Here is a 15,828-nt window from a genome sequence, read left to right as displayed (position 1 = left end):
TCTGCTCGCTAGCCCTAAATTCGGGGTAATTCACCCCAAAGTTTCAGTAATGGACGCTTCGCCTGTTAGCGGTGACCAGGGCCCGGCTGGGAGCGCCTCACGCCATGGCGCGGCCATTGACGCTCCCTGTCGCCGTCCCCTGACATTGCCGAGGGCTCCTTCTCCTCGCACGCCCGCTTCCATCTTGGCTCCATCGCTCATGGGAATGACGCTGCTGCCTCACATTTTAGCTGGCAACGCCAAGGGGGTCATCTCTGAGGTTTGGAGTCCCCATCCCTGGAGGTGTCCGAGGAACGCCTCAGTGGCCTCGGTGCTCTGGGCTGGGGACAAGCTGGGGATCAGTCACAGAAGGGACTCGACGATCCCAGGGCTCTTTTCCAATGAGCTCTGAATGACTCTGGGATCTCCAGTCTTCTCCTCTTGGTGTAAACGATGCCCTCAGACATCTCAGTGTTGGAGCAAGAACCTGTTTTTCTGCTTTTTTGAGGTCTCATGCCCTAAGATTTCCAGGAGAGCTGGAGAGGAACTTGGGACAAGGGATGAAGGGACAGGAGCCAGGGAATGGCTCCCAATGGCAGGGATGGATGGGACATTGGGAATTGGGAATTCCTGGCTGTGAGGGCAGTGAGGCCCTGGCACAGGGTGCCCAGAGCAGCTGTGGCTGCCCCTGGAACCCTGGCAGTGCCCAAGGCCAGGGCTTGGAGCAGCCTGGGATAGTGGAAGGTGTCCCTGCCCACAGCAGGGGGTGGAACTGGATGGTCCTTAAGCTCCTTTCCAACCCAAACCATTTTATGATTCTATGAGATTTCACTTTAAGCTGCACTTTTTCTTTCCTTTGCTTTTCAGTGAACCAAAATTCTACACTGGAATTTCTGAGGGAAGCTTAGACAAAGCAAGCAAACTCAGTGGGTTGGTTGCTTAAATAAAATTGGAAGTGTCCTTTTGGAAATACTAGCACTGGAATTTTAGAGTCTCAATTTTTATTTCTAGTACACCTTTCTGCTGTTTTTACTGAATAAAACTTTGAGAAACCTTCAACAATCACATTTCAGCAACCATTGCCTCAGCCAGAGGCTCAGCTCACTGTTCACATCACCATTCTGCTCAGAAATGGACTTTAATTTCATGTTCTCATTGTTCCAGGCACATGGGCTGTACGAGCTGCACTCAAAGGTTGTTAAAACTAAACCTGAGATTTGCATCTTTACACTCCTGACACAGCCACAACAAGGAGAAAGGTCTGTAACAGCCATGGAAACAGGGAAATATTGTTGTCTGCCCTGTTTTAACTGTTCTACATCTTACATCATCTGTTTGATCTGTGATGGGAAAGGAAATAAAACTACAGCTGTTAAAATTGCCAGGGAGATGCTGTCTGTGTTTCCTGGGAAGTCAAGAGCTAATCTAATGTACTTGCCTGTCAGCTGAGCAGGCCCAGGATAATCCAATTAGGATAATTAGAAGTAGCCAGAAGTACAATTTAGTGCATTGCTGCTCCAGTCCAACATTCAGGTGAGCTGCACAGTGCAGTGGGACTGTGTGCACCCCTCGGGGTGGAACTGCTTGGAAAATAAAAATAAAAGTAAAGCAGATGCCCTTAAAACCACCACCACCTTGTTTACTTCTTGTAATAAATAAACACCAGCTCAGGTAAATCCTATTTCCAGAATTCAGCAGCAAATGAGTGAGCCCAGGTGGGCAAAGAGGCCAAGGGCACCTGGCTTGTACCAGGTGTGGCCACAGGAGCAGGGCAGTGCCTGTCCCCTGTGCTGGCACTGCTGAGGCACCTCCAGCCCTGGGGACAGCTCTGGGCCCCTCAAGGGAAGGGAACAGAGCTGGGGAAGGGTCAGGAGCACCAGGAGAGGCTGAGGGAGCTGGGCAGGGGCTGCAGAATCCCTGAGGGAGCCGGGCAGGGGCTGGAGAATCCCTGAGGGAGCCGGGCAGGGGCTGCAGAATCCCTGAGGAGCTGGGCAGGGGCTGCAGAATCCCTGAGGGAGCTGGGCAGGGGCTGCAGAATCCCTGAGGGAGCTGGGCAGGGGCTGCAGAATCCCTGAGGAGCTGGGCAGGGGCTCAGCCTGGAGCAAAGGAGGCTCAGGGGGCCCTTGTGGCTCTGCACAGCTCCTGCCAGAAGGGGACAGCTGGGGGGGTCAGGCTCTGCTCCAGGGAACAGCCTCAGGCTGGGCCAGGGCAGGTTTAGATTGGATATTAGGGAAAATTCCTTCATGGAAAGGATTTTTGTCCAGACCCCACCAGTCCCTTCTCTCTCCAAGGGTTAGGCTGCCTCTGTTTGGTAGAGCAGGCACAGGACTTCAATCCTTACACCAGAGAAAAGTTGCTCCTCCAACTCAGAAGATACAAAAATTCAACTCTCTGTGAGAGCTACACACAAAATCTACCAGGATAAACAGATTTAAACAGGTTTTATTCATAAACTGTTTGGGGAAAGGAGATTTACTGATATACAAAAAGTCAAGAAATGAACTGACTTTCTTCTGTTTGTGAATCCCTTCAGGCACGTTTATAAATTCCCACCATAATTGCTAAGAGAACAACACATCTCCACACATTTTTACTGAGCCTGGGCTGTAATGAACATTGCATTTCAGAATTGTACAGAAAACACACTCCTGTAGCCAACTTGCAACTAGCATTCCCAAAATTACTAGCTACATGCTACACAAACACCTTACAATGATAATCAAGAGGTACATTATTTCTCTCCTTTTTTTTTTTATGCATAAACCCAGTAGGATGTGTACAATCAAATCACAAATTCTATGGTTAATTTACACAGGTTTGTAGTCAAGCTTGGACTCCAGCTTCTTGGAATCAGCCACTTTCCTGACAGCTTTCATGAAATCTTCCTGAACTACGAAGTCATGATCAGCACGGATCGCAAACATCCCTGCGAGGAGGAGTTAACAGTGTGAAGAGACACAACATGAAGTTTCACTGAAATTCAAATGAAAACTGACCCAGGTTACACTACCTACATGACCTTCCCATGTCCTGGATGTTGGGAAGAGGAGGGAATTCACCTTTCTGAACTAAGGGAGTACTAAAAAGAAAACTTGTTTAAACTCTGAGTGTGTATTTACTCAGCTTGCCCGTGCAGGCAAACCCCAAGTGCACAAATTTTCATGTGAAAAAAGCATAAAATGATATCAACTCTGCAGGCACATGGGTACCAAGAGCCCTGAATTCTCTCCAAAAAGGAGAAAAATTGGTTGAATCCCTGTTTCTGGAATGTATCTGGTTCTAATGAGACAGTGGGACACATCAAGATCAGCCAACAAGTGGCTGGCTCAGATCAGCTCAAGTGAAATGTTCCAGCAGAACATTTCTGAGCTCCTGGGTTTAATCCACAGAAGAACAGCTCCAAGATTCAGCATTATCCAAGATTTAGCACATCCAAATGAAGAGTTAAGGCATTACCTGCTTCAGTACAGACGTTTCTCAAGTCTGCTCCGTTGAAGCCATCTGAAAGCTTCACGATTGCTTCATAATCTGTTCACAAAACACCAGCACCCGTTAGGAATAAATCTCCCTTCCCCTTAGGGATGCCAATAAAGTGCACATCCAGCTACCAAACTTGGATTTCAGTGCAAACAGAGCTGCCCATTGGGCTGATAAATTAACTGGAATCAGCAGCTGTATCAGCCCTTCCATTAAAACAGGAATGTGTGGCAGCCAAAAGCTCATGTTATGTAATTAAATCCCAAAGTTACCAACTTGTGGTTACAAGAATCAACATGAAGGGCAAGAGTTCCATCAAGGCAATGTTCTTATCACTGAAATGCTGTAAAAGCCCAGAAAACTTCTCTCCAAGTGGTCATAACTCAGTCCCTTTCTACTTCCAACAATCCATCTACTAAAGCCACTTAGTGTCTTAATATATTGGGCCTGATGTTTTATGCACATATATTTGCTAAAAGAGTGGCCATGGTTATAATTCAGTGGAAATCAATTTCTAAACCACTGCTGAGCCTCCAGCAAGTCCTGCTTTTTGCAAGGCTGCTTATTAAAATTATTAACTCCCTGGAAAACTTTTCAGTTTCCCTTCTGTATAAAATTCAAAACATTTGAATTGAATGTTTTTATCTCAAGAATCCAAAAGCTCCTAAAGATGAGTAGTTTTTCAGCTGTATTTTAATTCCATGTAGTACAATGTCAAATAAAAAATTTATTTTCATAATTGGAAAGTTAAAAAATCTAAGTGAGGAGAATGAACAAGGCTGAACAGTGCAAGGTTTGTGAGTTTAGGGTTTTCAGCAGACACCAGGGTTGAAGCAGGAGAATCTCATGCTGGAACCTGAGCAAATCCTTATCTTTGGATTTTAATCCAATTTCCACCTCACCCTGCTGCTAAGTTCAGCCCTTCCTTTTGCAGTATCAAAGCTGAGCATCAGTCTTTCCACATCACCTGCAGGAATTCAGCAAGGACCTGACACCTCAGCTTGCTGAACAGCAGAAGGAATGATCCCACTGCAGTGCCAAAGAAAGGATGAAGGAGAATTCCAGAATCCCATAATGGTTTGGGCTGGAAGAGACCTTCAAGACCATCTCCTTCCAACCCCTGCCATGGCCAGGGGCACCTTTCACTTTCTCCAAGCCTCAGCCAGCCTGGCCTGGAACACTTCCAGGGATGGAGCAGCCACAGCTTCTCTGGGAAAACTGAGCCAGGGCCTAACTGTCCTCACAGGGAAGAGTTTCCTCCCACTATCCCATCTCTCCCTGCCCTCTGGCAGTGGGAATCCATTCCCCCTCGTGCTGTCACTCCATGCCTTGCAGGAAATTTCTCTCCCAGAACTTTACCTTGGGCTCATGATTTGCTCTGGAGCTCCTTCTCTCCTTAGCCTGCAGCCACGTGCAGGTTTAAGCCAGCAGTGCTGCTAAGAAAAGCAGTGGCCAGCCCTGGCCCTCCCTGAGCTCCCTCCTGCTGTCCCTGAGCTGAGCTGACTGGGATCAGCTCCAGGGGCTGCAGGAATCGCTGCTGTCAGCACACAGGGGTGGGGGAGCCACGGGGCCCTGCTGCACTCCCAGGCAGCCAGAGCTGCTTTAAAGGCAAAGCCCAGCCCCAGCTTCCTCCAGGAGAGCTGCAGGAGTCACTGTGAGAGAGAGCAGGACTCTGGGCAGCTCAGAGTGACACAGACCTTAAATAAACTGTCCCCATTTCATCCTGTTATTCTCCCCTTACACTCCTGAGAGAATGATCCACACCACTACCAGACAAGTTTTGCTTATGCCATCTCTAAACTCCAAGGTTTCTCCCTGATTTTTAAAGATTGCTGTTTTCAGACTCCTTCATGAGCAATATTTCTTCCATTGAGGGGTGAATGAAAACACTCTTTCCTTGCACTAAGCCATTCCATTAGAAACAGGAAACTGCCTGATGAGAACCTTGTTGCTTTTCCAGTTTCCAGCTGGGCTCAAGGGTTTATATTCGGTTTTCCTTTTCAAAGACTTAACAACAGTTTAATCAGGATGCATTTTAAAATAAAACAAGTAGAATTCCAAGAGGGGAAGTTGTGTGGGCAGTGTAAAGGTGGGAATACAGTCAGAATCCCTGGAACAACTCACCCTCTTCCCATCCCTACAAACAGCAGCAGGAATGACACCCAGGGAACTTCTACTTACCTATCTCACCATGTTTAGTGATAGGACCTGCGTGAATCTTCAAAATATCTAATCTGGCTTGTTCATTTGGTAGGTCGATATCTAGAAAGAATGAGAGCTTCAATGAAAGCAGAAACCCACAATTCCCAGGGATTACAGGCTCCTTGCAGCCACTGGGAAGCAGGAACTCACGGATTTTTCTATCCAGCCTTCCGGGCCGCAGCAGGGCAGGATCCAGGGTGTCAGGTCTGTTGGTAGCCATGATCATTTTAACTCTGTGCAGAGTGTCAAATCCATCCATCTGATTCAACAACTAACAGAGAACAGAATTTTGGTTTTCAACAACCCCAAACCTTCCCAGTCTGATTTGTTTTCCTGCCTAAGTATTCTTCATCAAGATTAAAAGCTCTGAAGTAAAAAAAAAAAAAAAAAAAAAAAATCCTACAAGGCCTTGAGCTCCCTGAATATTCCATCCCAAGCAATGAAGAGCTTTGCCCACAGAAAAGGACATTGAGCAAAGCTGAGCTCAAAACGTGAAACACTTGACTAAAACAATGAGGCAAAGAAAATACTGCAAGGACTGAAGGAGCCAATGGCTGCCTGACACATTTGGATTGTAGTGCACCAAGGCCAGGACATTCCAATTAGACTTGAAGAACAGCCTCTGGAATACTAATCCACACACAGGAAGGCATTTCATTGTGAACACTCAAAGCACTTGCTCTTTGATCACAGTGATTTAATTCTCTATGGAAGGCAGACACATTCTTTTGAACCAGGCAAACTGTTTGCAAACACAGGCTAAGGAAGGTTCCCATTAGCTTCAGAATTTCCAATTGTCACCAGTGGTTTTAATATTCTTTTCACACAACCCAGTTTATCAAAGCAATGAATACAGAAACAAAGAAATACAAGTGCTCCTCCTAGCTTTGAAAATCCAACTGCAACAGTTCAAAAATGTTACAGACTGTCTTTGGGACTAAAAGAGACAGAGAGGGGGGTTCTGCAAACCTTCAAACATGCAGGGAGCAGCAGTAAGCAAAAGAAAATATCCCAAATCATTTCAGCAACTTAGAAAGATTCAATTAGTCTCCACATTGAACTTATGGCTGAGTTACCAGGATGTGCAGCTGCCTTTTGTAAAAGCAGCACTGAGTTCACTTCTAGTTTATTAACCCAGAAAAGGTTCTGCAAAGCCAGATCCCAGGGAACAATTCACAGCTGTACTATTATTTAATGTGGCTGTGCAGGCCACAGTCAGGAATTGACACTCACCTCCATCAGAGTCCTCTGAATTTCTCGATCAGCTGATGTGCCTTCGGAAAAGCGGCGCCCACCTGCAGCACACCAAACCCATCAGTTCTGCTATTTGATTTCTGCCTTTCAAACGGGGGGAATTGGCTTTACAGCTGACTCCAGCCTTAAAAGGAGAGCCCAGCCACCCCCCAGGCCAGGAGCCTTACCAATAGCATCGATCTCATCCATGAAAATGATGCAGGGCTGGTGATCTCTGGCATAATTGAACATCTCTCGGATGAGCCGAGCGCTCTCGCCGATGTATTTGTCCACTATGGAACTGGACACCACCTTGGGAAGGACACAGGAGGATGAGGAGGCTGGAGAGCAAACAGAGCCCAAGGGTGTGGGGGCAGTGCCATTACACACCTTGAGGAAGTTGCAATCCAGCTGGCTGGCAACTGCTCTGGCCAAAAGGGTTTTTCCTGTGCCTGGATAGACAAGAGAGTGAAGCTGTTTAATTACTGACTCAACAGTGCCTGCCAGTGACTTGGGAATGAGAGAAAAAAGGGAAAGGGGAAAAAAGGGAAAGGGGAAAAAAATGGAAAGGGGAGAAAAAAAGGGAAAGGGGAGAGAAAAAGGGAAAGGGGAGAGAAAAAGGGAAAGGGGAGAGAAAAAGGGAAAGGGGAGGAAAAGGGAAAGGGGAGGAAAAAAAGGGAAAGGGGAGGAAAAGGGAAAGGGGAGGAAAAGGGAAAGGGGAGGAAAAGGGAAAGGGGAGGAAAAGGGAAAGGGGAGGAAAAAGGGAAAGGGGAGAGAAAAAGGGAAAGGGGAGAAAAAAAGGGAAAGGGGAGAAAAAAGGGAAAGGGGAGAAAAAAAGGGAAAGGGGAGAAAAAAAGGGAAAGGGGAGAAAAAAAGGGAAAGGGGAGAAAAAAAGGGAAAGGGGAGAAAAAAAGGGAAAGGGGAGAAAAAAAGGGAAAGGGGAGAAAAAAAGGGAAAGGGGAGAAAAAAAGGGAAAGGGGAGAAAAAAAGGGAAAGGGGAGAAAAAAGGGAAAGGGGAGAAAAAAAGGGAAAGGGGGAAAAAGGGGAAAGGGGGAAAAAGGGGAAAGGGGGAAAAAGGGGAAAGGGGGAAAAAGGGGAAAGGGGGAAAAAGGGGAAAGGGGGGAAAAGGGGAAAGGGGGAAAAAGGGGAAAGGGGGAAAAAGGGGGAAAAAGGGGAAAGGGGGAAAAAGGGGAAAGGGGGAAAAAGGGGAAAGGGGGAAAAAGGGGGAAAAAGGGGAAAGGGGGAAAAAGGGGAAAGGGGGAAAAAGGGGAAAGGGGGAAAAAGGGGAAAGGGGGAAAAAGGGGAAAGGGGGAAAAAGGGGAAAGGGGGAAAAAGGGGAAAGGGGGAAAAAGGGGAAAGGGGGAAAAAGGGGAAAGGGGGAAAAAGGGGGAAAAAGGGGAAAGGGGGAAAAAGGGGAAAGGGGGAAAAAGGGGAAAGGGGGAAAAAGGGAAAGGGGGAAAAAGGGGAAAGAGAAAGGAAGAGAGAAAAAAGAAGAAAGGAAAAGAAAAAGAAAAAATGGAAAGGAAAACAAAAAAAAGAAAAAAGGGGAAAGAAAAAAGGGAAAGGAAAAACCAAAGATGAGATGAGAGAGAGAAGAGAGAGAGGAGAGAGAGAGAGGAGAGAGAGGAGAGAGAGAGGAGAGAGAGAGGAGAGAGAGAGGAGAGAGAGAGGAGAGAGTGAGACAAGAGAGTGAGACAAGAGAGTGAGACAAGGAAAAAAGAAAAAAAGAGAAAGGAAAAAGAGAAGACAGAAAATAGAAAAATGAAAAAGAAAAAAGGAAAGGAAAAAAATAAAAAGGGAAAGAAGGAAAACCAAAGAAGGCTCTTGCCACAGTCTGAAAACAACAAGCAAACACTTGTTGCCCTTTGCAGAGACTCACCAGGGGGCCCGTAGAGCAGGCAGCCTTTGGGAGGGATAATTCCCACACGCTGGAATAATTCTGGGTTTGTCAGGGGCAGTTCAATGACCTGTGAAGGGACACACAGCAACCTGAGCTCTGAGTTTTAAACAGTTAATGATGCACATGCCAGCCTGTTTTTCATCTAGCTGCATTATTTACTGGCAGCATTTTTGTGTGAGAAACGGTTTAATAAGAAAATGTGAGAGATCCTATGGATCAATTCACTCCCTTGTCTTGGCTCTGCAATTGCTGCTTCCTCTCAATGCTCTTTGCTCAAATCACATCCCTACTGTCCTAATCCCATTTCCCAGAGCAATCCTGATAGCTTTTGAGCAAAATTCCAGTCTGCTTTGCTGGCCCTGCCACTTGAACTTCAAGGCACTCCCACAGCCTCAAGGGTCCTGGATCCTTTAAACCCTCCTCTCTAAAGGATCATCTTCATTTTAATCCCAGTCCAAACACTTCAAATGAAACATGAAAAGCACTGATCTGAGAGGATCCTTGAACAGCCCCAAGGTGGTTTTGCCCTGCAAAGCTTCACTGAGAGCATGGATCAGGATCTGATGGGGGTTTGAGGCACTGGGTACCTCCCGTAACTCTCGGATTTGTTCCGACAGGCCTCCGATCTCAGAGTAGGAAACATCTCCTGGGTCCTCATGAGACATGTTATAAACCAGTGGATCCACTTCCCTGGGCAGGTATCTGGAAAACAAGAGGTAAGAGGAGATATTTTTATTGTCTAGACACATTTATAAATTCATAAAGGTATCCCCACAAATTGTACAGCAATATGAACATTATTTCTTCTCTTCCCACCTCACGTGCTGAAAAAACAGAAAAAAACCCAAACCTAGCAAACCTTTAAAAGTTTTAAAACACAGTTTAAAACATGGCTGAAAATACCGTAATTGTTTTTTCTTCCCTCAAAATAATTGTTCCTACTTAAGCATTGCTTTGCAGAAAATGTTTTCAAAACATTGCAGAAGGGATTATTCAAGCCTTTGTGTAATGTTTGACAAAAAGAGCAGAATCCTACCTCATAATAGTCAGAGTGGTCATGTCCAGAGCAACTCTTGTCCCTGGCTTCAGCTTACTCTTGTCAAGCTAGTCCCAAAAAAAAGGAATGCTGTTAGAAACCCCACTGCAACACAATCCCTGATTTTAGCCAAAATCCTCACTGGAATCTGCACTCCTTGCTCCATCACACACAAGAAAAACCAAGGCTACAGAGTGACACACCAAGCAGTCATTAACGTACCTCCACCTCTTTTAAAACAAAGACTGTTTTCTAGTCCATCATTAATTTTTAATTTTACTGCTGTCAATCTGACTGCAGCAGTGGGATCTAACCCTGCCCTCTGCTCCACACAGGAACAGCTGTTTCAGAATAACTAAAGAACCCTCACAAAAACTTCAACATTTTCCTGTGCCTTTACTTCTCCTCTTTGAAGTCAGCTGTTCAATTATCTTTCACCTTGGATGCCTCCTCTCCTGCCTCAGCAGTTTTTGTCTGCTCATTCCATCTTTATGGGATCTTTCAACACATTCCAGTACACTCTACTCAATTTTGCTGGAATTAAAAGAGGATTTTGACAACCCTTTTCCAGCACTGCTGGAAGTTTCCCATTGTCCCTGCTGGGAAATATGTATAATTTCTAAGGTCCCTTGCCACGTGGGTCCTTGACCCTCTGGAAGGGTTTAGGATCAAGTTGTCCCCCCTCTCTTACTCCAGTCACTACTAAAGTCCCTTTCCAGCTTCCTTATCCAAAGAACTTTACAACACCTTGGAACTCTCTCAGATTCAACTCTGCCCAACAGACGGAAATTATTGTGCAGTGAGAAGAAAACAAAGAGAAACCACTTGACCTTCTCAGCTAATGCACTTGAGATAGGGAAGTGATTTTGCTCCCATTTAAACAGCCTTGCTCTCCTCCCTCCTGAGCAGCAGCAGCTCAGCCAGGAGGGCTTTGATCAAAAACTCGTCCTTCTAGTCCAGGAGAAATTGTTTGTCTTTGATATTTTGACATTTTGAAAACAATCAAGGGGTTTTTGTTGTTTTGGTTTGGTTTTTTTTTTTTTTTATTTGAGCCTCTGGTAGCAAATCAAGGATCTTTTAAGATAAAAGAGTGTTTTTAGTGAAGAATAAACTCCAAAGTGCTGGTTCATCCAAGGACAACCAATCCCTTAGGATTCAGCTCTGTTTCAACACAGAACATCAAGATTACCTCACATGCCCCAAAGTGGAATTAAGTTTACTTATGGCCCAAAATTCTGCAATGAACATCAGTTTCTCTCCAGAAGAGGAAAAAAATAAAAATATGGATAAAGATAATGGCTTTAGACAGACAGAGAGTAGGTTTAGATGGGATTTTGGGAAGGAATTCCTGGCTGGGATGGTGGGGAGGCCCTGGCACAGGGTGCCCAGAGCAGCTGGGGCTGCCCCTGGATCCCTGGAAGTGCCCAAGGCCAGGTTGGATGCGGCTTGGAGCAGCCTGAGATGGTGGAAGGTGTCCATGCCATGGAAGAGCTGGAATGGGATGAACTTTGGTCTCTTCCAACCCAAACTATTCCATGATTAAGATATATGGTAAAATAATATTAAATTTAAAACTCAGCAGCATGACAGCAACAGTCACAGCACAGCAACTGTGATATTACACAATCAGTTTTCATAATAATTAATTTTCAGAGAGTCCAAAATCAGGCAAAAGGACAGAGTTTTGCCTCAATAAAAATCATAAAACACATGCAAGGTCCTGGGAATGCTGTGGATTATTTTGTCTCCACCAGGAAGTTACACTGCTACCACTACAAAGGGAGAGGGGAGCAGATACCAGTGTAAAACAGTGGTGTGCACATTAAGGAAGAAAAAAAACTCTCCACTAAGGACCCAGTGGATGAAAAACAATGCTAATATTCCACAGGAAAGCAAATTTTAAATGAATATTCACGGAGATCAATTACCTGACGGCGACAGCCAACCACGTATCTTGGTCCATTTGTGGCCTTCACAATGACTGGAGAAAGAAAATTAGAGAAAAAACCCAAATTTACTCAATTTACCCTCTGAGCTGTGATTCTAAATTAACCAGATTGTTTTTTGCCAATAATCCGATCACCAACATTTTAATTCTTTATTTCTCCATAACTTTAACAAGATTTAAAATTTAAAAGTTTATTATTTTGCGGCTGCCCCATCCCTGGAAGTGTTCCATGCCAGGTTGGACAGGACTTGGAGAAGCCTGGGATAGTGGGAGGTTGGAATGAGATGTTCTTTAAGGTCTCTTCCAACCCAAACCATCCCATGGTTCCATGATTTTTACAATCTCAGAAAATATAAGAATTCAGTGTACTCACACTTCTCCTCTGTCAGCTGTTTAAGAACCTCACCAACAATCTGTAAGAGAGGAAATACAGCATCAGCCTCAAGGGAAATTAACATTGCAGGACTCAGACACCCTGCAGCCATCCCTAACTCATCAGTTTTACCTGGACTGTTCCCACTTTCTCTTTCTTGATGCTAAAATGGATGTAAAGGTTACTTCAACAGGCAGCACAGGCTGCCAACACCTTGTTTCCCTCACGTACCTGCCCAACGCTCTGCAAGGCCTTGAGATCATTTTCTGACTTCTCATACTGCTTGGTGAGCTCTTTCAGCTGCTCCCTTACTAGAAGAGGAAAGAAACACAGGATTTTGGTAACCTTCAACCACACAAGAGCACGGGACCAGGCCCTTTTCCAGCAGCAAAGCTGCAGGCAGAGTGAGACTGGGAAACCAGTAAGGACCCTTGGGCTAATGTGGAGAAAGGAATGGAGCTGGGGAAGGGGCTGGAACCCCAGGAGAGGCTGAGGGAGCTGGGCAGGGGCTGCAGAATCCCTGAGGGAGCTGGGCAGGGGCTGCAGAATCCCTGAGGGAGCCGGGCAGGGGCTGCAGAATCCCTGAGGGAGCTGGGCAGGGGCTGCAGAATCCCTGAGGGAGCTGGGCAGGGGCTCAGCCTGGAGCAAAGGAGGCTCAGGGGGCCCTTGTGGCTCTGCACAGCTCCTGCCAGGAGGGCACAGCCGGGGGGAATCGGGCTCTGCTCCAGGGAACAGGGACAGGACAAGGACAAACAGCCACAAGCTGCACCAGGGTAAGTTTAAATTGGATATTTGTAAGAGTCCGTGTCTATTTAGTGCAATACAACAGATATTAGGGAAAATTTCTTCCCGGAAAGGGTGGTCAGTCACTGGGGAAAGGCTGCCGAGGAAGACAGCGGAGTCTCCATCCCTGGAAGTGCCCAAGGAACGGCTGGACGTGGCACTCAGTGCTCTGGTCCATTGACAAGGTGGTGACAGCCACAGGCGGATGTCGCTGATCCCAGAGATCTTTCCGAACCCAGATGACTCCGTGATTCTGTGACCCTCCGGAGCTCTCCCAAGGGTACCGGGACCCAGCGGCGGCGCCGGCAGCGCCCAGCCCCGTCCGCCCCCCGGGGCCCGGCCAGGCCCATGACGAAGCGCGGGCAGCGCCGCGGCCGCCGCGCTCCCTCTCGGCGCCCCGCGGGGGTCTCAGAGACGCCCACCCGCCATCCCCTCAGGGCCCGCCGTGCCCGCGCTCACACTCCTTGAGGCGGCCGTCGATCTCCTTGTGCTCCAGCAGCTTCTTGCGGTAATCCTGCAGCGCCTTGTCCCTGGGGTCCGCCATGATGAGCAGCCGCCGCTCATAGGGAATGCCGGGAAGGGCCATGGCGGCGGCGCCGGCCCTCAGCGCCGCGCAGCGCCCCCTGCCGCCGCGGAGGACTGCGGCTGTCGCGACAGGCGGCCGCTGTCGTGAGGGGCCGCGAGTGTCACGAGCATCGGCTGCGATGGGCACGGGCTGTGCCAGGCTCAGAGCGTGGGTTCAAGGGCGGCCGCGGAGTGGGGGTAGAGGAGGTGCGGGGAGACCTCATGGAGCTCCAGGAATGGTTTGGGTCGGAAGGGACCCTACAGGTCATCCCATTTCCTGCTGTGGGCAGTTTGGGGGACGTTCCTGATAAAAACGAGAGCAGGCTCCCGGTACTAAAGTGATTTTAGTATTTATTATAAGAAAAGGAAGCCCTGAAGCAAGGGGACCCGCGGGCCGGGCAGGAGCGATCCCTCAAGGATGGAGCAGCGCCGGCGCTGGGGCTGCTCAGCAGCGATGGCCCCGATGGAACAGCACAATTCAGTGGGTCAGAAGCTCCTTTTTATCCTGTTTTTGTCCTTTTGGATTGGTTTCTTTTTGGATCCTTCATTTCAATGAAGGTTTAAGGCACTTGACTGGCCCATTACAGTTCTGTCCAGGCTGGATGGTTTCACTTGGGGGATGGTGCACTTCACTGAGGTGTGTTATGGTACCTTGAGTACCTTATTTCTCATAATTACCCTTTTAACCCCTTCTACAATATAATAACCAAAGGAACAGTACATGCTTAACCATCTATCAACTATTTTACAACAGTTTCTAAGCTATTTTTAACAATTCCCAAGGCAGACCAGCAGCTGCTGTGGTCTGGAAAATCCCACAGAGCCTCACTGGGGGTATCAGAGCAGGACAGGGCAGGCAGAGGCCAGGCTGAGAGGGCAATGGCCAGCAGAGCAAGGAGGGATGAGCAAGAGCTGAGCTCTGCAGAGAATAAAGTGACCAATGTCAGCACTGCCAGCTGGGAATGAGGGCTGGGAGGGACAAAAAGTCACCTTTGTCCATCTGGGCAAGAAAATGGACCTGGCTGTAAATCCAAGAAAAGCTATCTCCTGTCACAGAATCATGGAATGGTTTGGGTTGGAAGGGACCTTAAATCCCATCTCATTCCACCCCCTGCCATGGGCAGGGACACCTTCCACTATCCCAGGTTGCTCCAAGCCCTGTCCAGCCTGGCCTTGGACACTGCCAGGGATCCAGGGGCAGCCAGAGCTGCTCTGGGCACCCTGTGCCAGGGCCTGCCCACCCTCCCAGCCAAGAATTCCTTCCTAAAATCCCATCCATCCCTACCCTCTGGCAAGGGGAAGCCAAGAAAAACATTGGGGTTTCATTCCCATCCCTATGGCTCTGCAAGGGCCCTAAGTCACAGAGCAGCTGCTCCCCAAATCCTGCTTTACCCCTGGAGCTCATCCCAAATGCTGTGCCAGGGAAGGCTGGTGGTGCCACGGAAGGGCTGTTGGCTGGGCAGTGCCAGGCAGGGATCAGACACCTTCTCCTCGTGCTCTGCCTCAGAGTGGAGTTGCTCTGGGTGAAACCTGGAAGGTTTGGTGTCCTGGAATCCCAGACTAGGCTGGAAGGGACCTCAAATCCCATCTCATCCCACCCCCTGCCATGGCAGGGACACCTTCCACCATCCCAGGCTGCTCCAAGCCCTGTCCAACCTGGCCTTGGACACTTCCAGGATGGGGCAGCCCTCAAACTAATAAGCTTTTGTAATTTAAATCTGCTTAATGATTTTGAGGAGCAAAGAATTAAAGCATTAGTGATCAGATTATTGGCAGAAAAACACACTGGCTAATTCCAAACCACACCTCAGAAGATGAATGAAGTAAATTTGTTTTTTCTCTAATTTTTTCCCTCCAGTCACTGTGAAGGCAAAAAATGAACCATGATACAAATGGACCAAATGGTTGGCTGTCACTGTCAGGTAATTAATATGTGTGAATATTCATTAAAGTTGGCTTTGGTCTGGATTATTGCATTGCTTTTCATCTTTAGTGGGGTGAAGTGTTTTTTTCTTCTGTAAAGTGAACATCCCTGTTTTATATTGGGACCTTCTCCTCTGTGCCTTGGTAGCTGTAAATTCCTGGTGGAGACAAAACAACCCACGACACAATGGGGACCTTGCATGTGCTTTATTATTTTTGCTAATAAAAATTTGGATCTGATCTTCATCTGTCAGCCCTTGGGGCTGGGGGGCTGCACCCCAAATCCCACTGTGTGACTATGAAAAATGACCAGATAATACTGGCTTTTGCATTTATGCATTAGATTTTGCATGTTGTTAGTGATTGTAAGTAAATTATTGTTATTATTAAATTAATTTATTATTATTAAA

General features: G+C 47.3%; 1 protein-coding gene across 1 annotated transcript; it reads right to left on the bottom strand.

The window, feature by feature from the left end:
- Window positions 1–2,403: 2,403 nt before the first annotated feature.
- PSMC6 (proteasome 26S subunit, ATPase 6) lies at window positions 2,404–13,541 on the bottom strand. The gene is made up of 14 exons (XM_071426103.1): window positions 13,391–13,541; window positions 12,380–12,459; window positions 12,149–12,188; window positions 11,756–11,808; window positions 9,828–9,895; window positions 9,379–9,493; window positions 8,771–8,858; window positions 7,282–7,343; window positions 7,080–7,203; window positions 6,892–6,953; window positions 5,809–5,929; window positions 5,638–5,718; window positions 3,436–3,507; window positions 2,404–2,905 (listed from the first exon to the last, which is right to left on the bottom strand). Exons 1-14 carry the CDS (start codon window positions 13,515–13,517, stop codon window positions 2,787–2,789), a joined length of 1,212 nt encoding a protein of 403 aa, XP_071282204.1. The 5' UTR covers window positions 13,518–13,541; the 3' UTR covers window positions 2,404–2,786.
- Between the last annotated feature and the right edge of the window lie 2,287 nt (window positions 13,542–15,828).

Source organism: Agelaius tricolor, unplaced genomic scaffold (assembly GCF_023055355.1).
Source record: "Agelaius tricolor isolate 1412-34295 unplaced genomic scaffold, bAgeTri1.0.p SCAF_5, whole genome shotgun sequence".
Classification (NCBI taxonomy): Eukaryota; Metazoa; Chordata; class Aves; order Passeriformes; family Icteridae; genus Agelaius; species Agelaius tricolor.
The sequence above is the reverse complement of the archived record's forward strand: the minus strand, read 5'-3'. Positions and strand labels throughout refer to the sequence as shown.

Excerpts from the sequence above, each read along its gene's own strand:
- PSMC6 (XM_071426103.1), bottom strand. The coding sequence starts at position 13,517 with ATGGCCCTTCCCGGCATTCCCTATGAGCGGCGGCTGCTCATCATGGCG. Across the intron at positions 9,896-11,755 it reads TGGTTGGCTGTCGCCGTCAG|CTTGACAAGAGTAAGCTGAA; the intron begins GTAATTGATCTC and ends TTTTGGGACTAG. Across the intron at positions 8,859-9,378 it reads AAATCCGAGAGTTACGGGAG|GTCATTGAACTGCCCCTGAC; the intron begins GTACCCAGTGCC and ends GTCCCTTCACAG.